The 9,650-nt window shown below is 39.0% G+C and overlaps 1 protein-coding gene across 2 annotated transcripts; it reads right to left on the reverse strand.

The window, feature by feature from the left end:
- Nucleotides 1–3,490: 3,490 nt before the first annotated feature.
- LOC113544484 (splicing regulatory glutamine/lysine-rich protein 1) lies at nucleotides 3,491–8,762 on the reverse strand. Of its 2 annotated transcripts, none has more exons than XM_026943316.3 (4): nucleotides 8,590–8,762; nucleotides 7,661–7,743; nucleotides 5,776–5,943; nucleotides 3,491–3,638 (listed from the first exon to the last, which is right to left on the reverse strand). In XM_026943316.3, the coding sequence occupies exons 1-3, from the start codon at nucleotides 8,609–8,611 to the stop codon at nucleotides 5,776–5,778; spliced, it is 273 nt and encodes a 90-aa protein (XP_026799117.1). In that variant the 5' UTR covers nucleotides 8,612–8,762; the 3' UTR covers nucleotides 3,491–3,638. The 2 variants fall into 2 exon arrangements, with proteins under 2 accessions (XP_026799117.1, XP_026799118.1); XM_026943317.3 differs by having other exon boundaries at nucleotides 7,661–7,746; nucleotides 8,608–8,758.
- Nucleotides 8,763–9,650: the final 888 nt, after the last annotated feature.

Below are 9,650 nucleotides of genomic sequence, written 5' to 3' on the forward strand. Positions count from 1 at the left end.
CAAGGGAGAGAAACACACACACACACACACACACACACACACACACACAGAGAGAGAGAGAGAGAGAGAGAGAGAGAGAGAGAGATGATACAGTGTGCTACTCCTTACAAAGCTAGAAGTAGAAGTGCATTGTGGGAATTCTGTACCTGCTTCAGTACTTCAGGTACATTACCATACACTGCTGCAGTGCATTGTGGGGTTTTATATTCAACATTCTATTTGTATATGTTTACAGAAAAGTGAGAATAAATAGTGCACTAGAGAAGTGTAGTTGTGTAGTTTTTTTTTTTTTTTAACTATTTCTATTATTTTGTTTTAGGAAATTTAACAAAATATCCAGCCACAAATCATTAAACATTAAAAGAAGGTTAAAATCTGTGATTTAAACTCAATCAGATAGATAGATAGACAGATCGATAGAGCGATAGATAGACAGACAGACAGACAGACAGACAGATAGATAGACAGACAGACAGACAGACAGACAGATAGATAGACAGATAGATAGATAGACCGACAAAAAAAGCAGAACACCAAAAACACTGATGAGATCACAGCGCTGTTGGATTCTGGATTGTGATTGGTCAGAAGGTGTTGATTAATTCTCTATAACAGCAGCTCTGACAGTGTTGCAGCTTCAAATCACACGTTTATATTAATGCGCTCGTTCTAATAGGTTATCGTTGCTATAGTAACAGCTCATTCACAGCGACTTGTACAGCAGATGCTCCACTAAAATAAACAGATTTTAAAATATGAAGTTTTCTGTAAGGAAATGTTTATTTAACATGGAAGGAGTCTCCAGTGTTAGTGCTTCATAACAGTCAGGGGTAAAGCTGTAACCTTCAGGTTTCTGAGTATGTGTGTGTGAGAGAGAGAGAGAGAGAGAGAGAGAGGAGTGTCACATTCTCTCTATCATCTGTGAGCATACTGCAGCGTAAAATGCTGAAAGTTTCATCGGGAGTTTGTATATTTGAAGAGTTCGCAACTGCATCAGCAGAATTAACACTCAGCTTTTCTGCACGTTGCTGCTGCAGGGACAGATGGATGTGCACCGTGTGTGTGTGTGTGTGTGTGTGTGTGTGTGTGTGCGCCCAATTTTACTGTAGTCAGCTCAATAAAGAGATGTTAAAGCCCAGGTGTGCAGATTAAGATTTTTTTCCCACACTGACTGTTATTATTATTCTCAAATAAATGTTCTGCAGCCCTGGCTTTCTGTCTGTCTCTGTCTGTCTGTCTCTGTCTATCTCCCTGTCTGCCTCCCTGTCTCTGTCTATCTCCCTGTCTGCCTCCCTGTCTCTGTCTATCTCCCTGTCTGCCACCCTGTCTCTGTCTATCTCCCTGTCTGCCTCCCTGTCTCTGTCTATCTCCCTGTCTGCCACCCTGTCTCTGTCTATCTCCCTTTCTCTGTCTATCTCCCTGTCTGCCTCCCTGTCTCTGTCTATCTCCCTGTCTGCCTCCCTGTCTCTGTCTATCTCCCTGTCTGCCACCCTGTCTCTGTCTATCTCCCTGTCTGCCTCCCTGTCTCTGTCTATCTCCCTGTCTGCCACCCTGTCTCTGTCTATCTCCCTGTCTGCCACCCTGTCTCTGTCTATCTCCCTGTCTGCCTCCCTGTCTCTGTCTATCTCCCTGTCTGCCTCCCTGTCTCTCTGTGAGTCTGTCTGTCTGTCTGTCTTTCTGCCTGCCTGTCTGTCTGTCTGACTCTCTGTTGGTCTGTCTGCCTGTCTCTCTGTCTGCATGTGTCTGTTAGTCTGTCTGTCTGTCTGTGTATTTTTGTTGCTCTGTCTCTCTGTCTGTCTCTCTGTGTCTGTCTGCCTGTTGCTCTGTCTGTCTGTGTCTGTGTATTTCTGTCGCTCTGTCTGTCTCTCTGTGTCTGCCTGTTGCTCTGTCTGTCTGTGTATTTCTGTCACTCTGTCTGTCTCTCTGTGTCTGTCTGCCTGTCACTCTGTCTGTCTGTCCGTGTGTCTGTGTATTTCTGTCGCTCTGTCTGTCTGTCTGTGTGTCTGTGTATTTCTGTCGCTCTGTCTGTCTGTGTGTCTGTGTATTTCTGTTGCTCTGTCTGTGTGTCTGGCTGTCTGCCCGCCTGTTGTAGGGTGCCAGCAGTTCTCTCTATCAAAGGCCCATGCACTGTGTTGTTTCTCAGTATTCCCAGATGTATTCCTAGATGGTTTTCCTCACATACTGCCCGATATTCCAGATTTAGTTGCTTCTGTGTTTTACTTTGTGAAAGTACAGTCCATTTTCCCGACTCCTCCCCAGGACACAATCTCTCCCGATACGTTAGTAACGCACGTCTAACAGAAAGTGACAGAAGTGTTGATGCCGACACGCCGCAGTGCACCTGCACTTTCTCCTGTTGGGCTTAGACGTGTTCTGATCACGCTCTTATTTCAGCGACTTACACCAACAACTTTATAAAGAAGAGTGGAGAATCCTGAGAGAGAGAGAGAGAGAGAGAGAGAGAGAGAGAGAGAGAGAGAGAGAGAACAAAGAACTACAGAAAGACAAAACAGATGAACAGATAGAGAGAGACAGAAAAAACAAACAGAGAGAGACAAAAACAGAAAGAGAGCGAGAGAGAGACAAAAACAGATAGACAGAAAAAAAAACAGAGAGACAGGAAAAACAGAGAAAGACAAAACAGAGACAGAAAAAAAAACAGAGACAAAATAACAGAGAGAGAGACAAAAACAGAGAGAAACAGTGACAGAAAACAGAAACAGAGAGAGACAGAGAGAGAGAAAAAAAATGGAGAGAGAGACAGGAAAAACAGAGAGAGACAGAAAAACAGATAGAAGGAGAGAGACAGAAAAAAAACAGACATAAAACAGAAAACTACAGAAAGACAGACAAAACAGATGCACACAGAGAGAGAGAGAGAGAGAGAATGAAAAACAAAAACAGAAACAGAGAAAGACAAATACAGAGAGAGACAGATATAAACAGAGAGACAGTGAGAGAGACAGATAATACAAAGAACTACAAAAAGACAGACAAAACAGATATGGAGAGAGAGACAGAAAGAGAAAGAGAGAGAGAAATGTCAATAAAGTTGAACCTAACCTAACCTATAATGAGACAGTTGAATAAACGAGTGCGCAGATGGACAGTTAACAGACAGACAGGAGGCAAGTTGAAATTTAAAATGTGTTTTAAAAAAAAAGATGACAAAAATAAGGTTTACAGGATTGCACCCTGAAGCACATTTGACCTTTGACCCCGTGTCTGTGAGGGAAACGATGTGTGATATTTAGTCTCAGTGCACATTTCTGATGAGCAGTCTCTGGATGTGTAAAAAATATAAAATGTCTCCACCATATGGACAAACTGAGAAGTGCACACTGACGCAATCACTTTAACACTCATACACCAACAGAGGAAATTTGAAGGGGGCAAATACTTTTTCACAGCACTGCTAATACAAATATTAGAGAAGTCCTGTTGTCTTTCTAGTACTGCAAGCGTAAAAAGAGAGAGACTTTTAAAATAATTACTTTTACATGTATTTATTGTTTTTAATTACATTGCATCATTATAATTAGAAACAGCTTTAAATCATGAATTATTTTATTGGGAGAAAAGAAAGAAAGAAGGAAAGAAAGAAAGAAAGAAATTCCTTCTTCAGTCCAGCGGTGTTCCTAAAACACAGAAAAGGCCAGTTATTAGACATACTTTTTATTATTATTTATCTGTTCACTATATATATATATATATATATATAAACAGGGAAAAATTTATAGTGTGTGATTTGAAAGGAAAGTTTGTTATTTTTATTATTATTATTATTTTTATTATTATTATTTTATTATAATTATAAAGAATTAACTTTATATAATAACGTGAAGAATTACATGTAGAAAATAACAAGGAATAATGGAATAGAACATAAAATGAATCATTTTTAATATTTCAGTGCCAAAGTATTATTATTACTTTAAAAAAAATAAATCAATTCATCTCAGTTTTAGTAAAGGTGAGGGCTGCTCAGCGATAAGAAATTATTACTGCCGTCTAACACTGGCATCTAGTGGCTAAATTCTGACACCGAGTCGAACACTCGAACACCCTCGAACACCCACACACACTTGAACAACCACACACACCCACACACATACCCCTCAGGACTCATTCTTCTAGCCTTAAATTATCAACAGCAAAATGCCAGAATTGGAATGATTGAATTAATAAATAAATCAATAAATACTCCCTTTTTTTTTTTTTTTTTTTATATAAACAAAGCTACTTTGTCATACAATCTGTGTTTTTTTTTTTACAATAAAAACATTTAAAAATATATTTTCAGTATATGCTTATTGTGAATTAAATGGTTTGCCAGGTTTACTATTACTGAAGTTTGTAAAAGAATTTAGAGATTTCAAAGTTCAGGGTTTATAATATCTAATAAAATCAGCAACGGCAATGCATGAGCTCATCCCAAAAAAAAAAAAAAAAAAAAAAAAAAAAAAGAATTTGTCTCCTTTATGAAGCTGTTTACGTCAATTGTCAGTTTTGGCCCAGATTTCTGCTGTTAAAGCTGTTCCTTCCTGCATCACGCCACGTTCCAGTCTGACCTTTACAACATCTTTATCTTTACATCAGGACACACCTACGCTAACTATAGCCACCAAACCCATGACTAGCGTTTTGGACCCTTATAAAGATCTCCTTCCTGTTTTATCTGACAAAGAGAACAAAGGCCTCCTTCACTAAACAATATTTTAAAAAAAAAATGAACAAAAACAATGAAGTTCCTTTTTTTTTTTATTTCATATTGTGTGATACGAGCACGCTAACAAGGCAGCTACATCAGGAAAACCCTGAGGCTGTGTTTCAAACCAGTTCATATTAGAGAACGAGTGCACTAAGCTGTATTCTGAGACTCTTAGCATCAACCAACACGGGTAGTAGCTAGCATACAAGCTAAACTTTGTGCATGACATTTCACTAAAATGCTATCAAACTTGTGAGTAAGTTTGTGTAAGGTCTGTGTGCTAATTACAGCTTTCCTTTATTATGCTAGCTATGCTCCATTACTGACAAAAAATGGCTAGCAAAACACAGCAGATATTGGATTTAGCCATTTATGTTTGTAGCATTTGATTGGTTTACACATAAAACTTACTTACTGAAATACTTATTGAAGTCCATATCGGAGTAACATGAGGTAAACTAGTGATGCTGTTAGCAATTACGATAATCTCTGTGTGTTTACAGCTAATATTTTCACTCAGATATGAAATGTCAAGTGAAATATACTTTCATAACACTGAAATGACTAACAAAGCTAACGAGATGCTAAACTCCTGCAGGGAAAAAGTGTGAAAAACAATCCGTGAGGAAAATGTAATGGTTTCGATCACATTCCTGATTTTTTTCCTGTGTGGTAAATACAGCTAGCTAGCAATAATTTACCTGTGTTTAACACAAAATACAAAAAAAAGAAATGTTATAGTTAGCATTTGCTTTGGGTTTGTCCTGGATAAAAGGTGCATGAAAGGTTTGCCATGGTGTCGGTACCTGTGTTTAGCATCTTTGTGCACTCTGTCAGACTTTATTGAATGTTATCCTGTACAAACAGCTAATTAGCTCTTTAGCTAGCACATCTCTTAATTTATAGCATAGCTAGCTGCTAAATATGATTTTTCCTTGTTCCGCTTCAAACAATGTGTTCATGCTAACAGCTAACACACACTTCTTTCATCAAATGCCTGAAATGCATTTGGAAATAGATGCATCATAGACTCAGTGATGATATCAGAGGTCAAAGGTTGTTACCTAATCATCATCGCTGGAGGATGAGGATGAGGAGCTGTGTCCTCCATGCCCCTTGTGCTCTTTAGGCTTCTTGTGCTCTTTAGGCTTCTTATGCTCTTTAGGCTTCTTGTGCTCCTTGTGTTTTTTATGCTCTTTGCTTTTGTCCTTGTCTTTACATTTTTCCTTGTCCTGTTAAGAGAGATCACAAATATAATGTCAACATAAGCATTTTATTTACCATCTCTAAAGGAATGTGTTGTAGCCATTCTGTGCCGCAGTACAGCATGCGATAATTTGCATGATTTGCATATTGTTCTGTTACATTCAGTGTTATCTCTTAGCATAATGTTGTGTTCTTTTTTAATATTTGGTTATCTCTTTTTATGAAACTAATTTTAATGTTTTCCTCTGTATTTGTCAGTCATGTGGCTAACTGCTATACCTGTTAATGTGCTGTAAGCATGAGCTGCCAGTAAAAGAGCAAGTGGTGTTGTTTTAAAGATGCTACCGCGTCATCCTCAACAATGCCACATTAGTGACTGAAGTGGGATTGGTTAAGTCCACTATGGGGAGATCAACCTGACAGCCGTCGGTTAGGAAGGCATGCCAGGTTGCAAATGGAGGAAGGTAGAGGCTGGCGCGACATGTCCCAATAGGACTAGCTGAGGTTGTGTTGCCAGCCATGATGCCAGCCAGCGAGGGAATGATGGCCGTTGATGGCTGCACAAGCCACTGCTGAGCTGCCACACCCAGGTATGCCTGCTTCACCCCCCCCCCAACCAATCAAGGTGTGCCTGTCCCAATCAAGGTGTGCCTGTCACCAGGGTGCACAGAGAGAAAGGGGAAAGACTGTGCACCCTGGTGACAGGCACACCTTGATTGGTTGGGGGGGGGGGGGGGGGGCATTCCTTGGTGAAGCAGGCATACCTGGGTGCGGCAGGAGCCAACAGCAGCAGGGAAACAAAGACATACCACTCGACAAGAACTAAGTAGTAAAGGCAACTTAGAGTCAGATTTGGAAACTGGCTATTGCTCGCTCCTATTAAGGACCCAGGTGTTTTGGGGTTGAACTTCCTCACCACAATCGGGGCATCACTGGACTTGAGTGATGGTGCAAGATTCCTAAAACCTGGCACTAGGCTAATGCAGCATAAGTGGTTGGCTCAAGCAAGTCCATTCCGGTCCTCCGTAAGGGACTCCCCTAATGCTGGAGGAGCACCAGAGAAGGGTGGGGAAACTTTGGAGGTGGAGAAGAGCACAAGACGGAGTGGACAGTGCCACTCCAGCCCTCTGTGGGGAAACCACAATTCCTGCAAAAGCTAAACACACAGCATCAAGGGGACGTGGAAACTGCAGAGGCTGGAGGTGGCTAACTGAAGTCGAGTCTCCAGTCTCAGAGCAAAGAAGTGACAACAGTGTCACGTGATGCTGCCTGCACAATGAGGGTGGCAGTGAGAGTGCGTGGCTCACTCGGTGAGCGAAAGCTAACCTAGTGAGCTCAGTCTAACCCAGTGTGCAAAAATAACCTACTGAGAACAAGCTAACCTTGACTACAAAAGCTAACTGAGCAAGCCAAAGTTAACCGAATGAGTCAAAGAAAACATGATAAACAAAAGCTCATCTAATGAGAGAACAGCAAAGCTAATGTAAAGAAAGCAAACCTAGCAAGAAAAATCTATTCTAGGGAGTGAACTCTAACATAAAAAAGCAAAGGCTAACCTAACGAGTATAAGCTAACCTAGCAAGTGTAAGCTAACTAAGCAAGACTCTGATTTAAACAATGCTGGCTGTCAATCAGTCATGCACATTAGAATATTAGGCCACACCTCCCAGGACTGTTCTCAGGTCAGTCTGTACAGCTGGTGTTTGAGCATTTTATCAATTTTTAAGAAACAGTCGATCTCACCTTGTCTTTATCCTTCTTTCCAAATCCAAAGATTCCCTCGACTTTATTTGCGTCACTCTTCTTCACTTCGTCCTTATTCACAGCTGAGGGTCAGACAGAAAGTCAGAGTGTTTTAACTTACAACTTGGTCAAAAATTTCTATATAAAAAATAATAATATAATATAATATATAAAATATACGATCATGTGCAAAAGTTTGTATGCCCTCAGGACAAAGTAAAGAAATGAATTTAATTTGCAGTCCTTTCGCACATTTGGTTTGGCATGTTACGTTATTAGCACAAGTAACAAAAATAATGTATGTTAAGACCTTAACCAAACAAACAAACCCAAACAAACAAATAAGTAAAAAAAAAAGTAAACAAGCAAGTAACTAGGTAAATAAATGTGAGTAAATATTTTAGTAACTAAACAAATAAGTTTAAAAAAAAACATTTAAGTAAATAAGTAGGTAAAAAAAGGTAAGTAAATAAGCAATTAAGTAAATAAATACATAAGTAAGTAAATAGGCAAACAAATAAGTAAACAAGGAATAAAAAATAACTAAGCAAATGAAGAAGTAACTTAGAATATTAGGATATTTATATTCTAAGTTGTTTTTGCTTTATGTTTTTGGATTGTTTTCTTGTTTTTCATTTCCAACTAGCTGTTTTTTCTTTTTTCTTATGTTTAGGTGAATTTAGATTAATAAAATTGTGGTAGTTTGTACTTTTTAAGTAGAAGGATACAGACTTTTGCACCTCACCGAGTTTGTAACGATTCACTATATCATATCAGAGTTTTAATCTTTCTCTCTAGGACGCTATAATAAAGCCACTTCATAGGCAGCCTACAATCTCTGCGCCACACTAAAGCGCACAAACTCAGGAAAGATAGATATTTATATTTAGATATATATTTGTTTAGTTATTTTTTTTATTTATTTTTACCTGCAGCCAAATCGAAGTCCATGGTTCCCCCGTGAGCTCAGAGACGCTTCCTCGGTAAAGTGAAGTGCAGAAGTAAAGAGAAGATCCGAACATGGACATGGACATGCGGAAATAAACAGAGACCGCACCCGAGGCTGTGTTCCAAATCACCTGGTGCACGAGTACACCTTTATACTGACACAAAAGCGCTCGAGCTTCATCTCCTCTCTCACTGAACAGCTCGGACAGGTGAGTCGATTCAGGGACTTCAAAGTGACTCCGAAGTGAGCAGTGCTAGGGGCGGTTTTATGTGCCCTTGGTAGGGAGCAAGGAGCCATTTGTGATTCAGCCATTAGGATGGAAAAGATGTGACGTCGTCATACAAAGACATTTACTAATATCACTAAACATTATTATTAGTATTATTATTATTATTATTACTATTATTATTATTTAATTTTATTACTATTATTATTATTAGTAGTAGTAGTAGTAGTTGTAGTAGTAGTAGTTGTAGTAATAGTAGTGTTTTTTTTTTTTTAATTATTATTTCTTTATAACTTTTTTTATCAGAGTATTTCATTTTGTCAATCATGTTAGCACTTGAATGCAGATACAAGCTAATCCTGTGAGAATATAAATCTGCTTATGATACATGGTGATCATGTAACCTGAGGCTCCTGAAAATCTGGAATTTCTTGTTACACATAAAAACTTCTAACCAAATCCAGTTCCGTCAGTGTGGCGGTTTACGCCCTGTGACTAACCTGGAACTGGACCATGACCACAACAACGACAACAACGACAACAACGACAACAACAAGACGTATTACACCTGGATTAAACTCCAAATCTCCAGTGTAACAGATGCTTTGTCTTCACAGTTTATGCAAATGATGCGTCTTGTGCTTGGAACCTATAAAGATTTTATAGGTTTTGACACTGAAACATAAATCAGCCGTTTATGTAAATCTGAAATTCTGATTTACACATGTTTTCAAAGCATATAATCACTGATATGCTGAAGTTTTCCTTCCATTTATTTAACATTCATGGAAGGAGTCTCCAGTGTCAGTCAGAGG

Source organism: Pangasianodon hypophthalmus, chromosome 14 (genome assembly GCF_027358585.1).
Source record: "Pangasianodon hypophthalmus isolate fPanHyp1 chromosome 14, fPanHyp1.pri, whole genome shotgun sequence".
Taxonomy (NCBI): Eukaryota; Metazoa; Chordata; class Actinopteri; order Siluriformes; family Pangasiidae; genus Pangasianodon; species Pangasianodon hypophthalmus.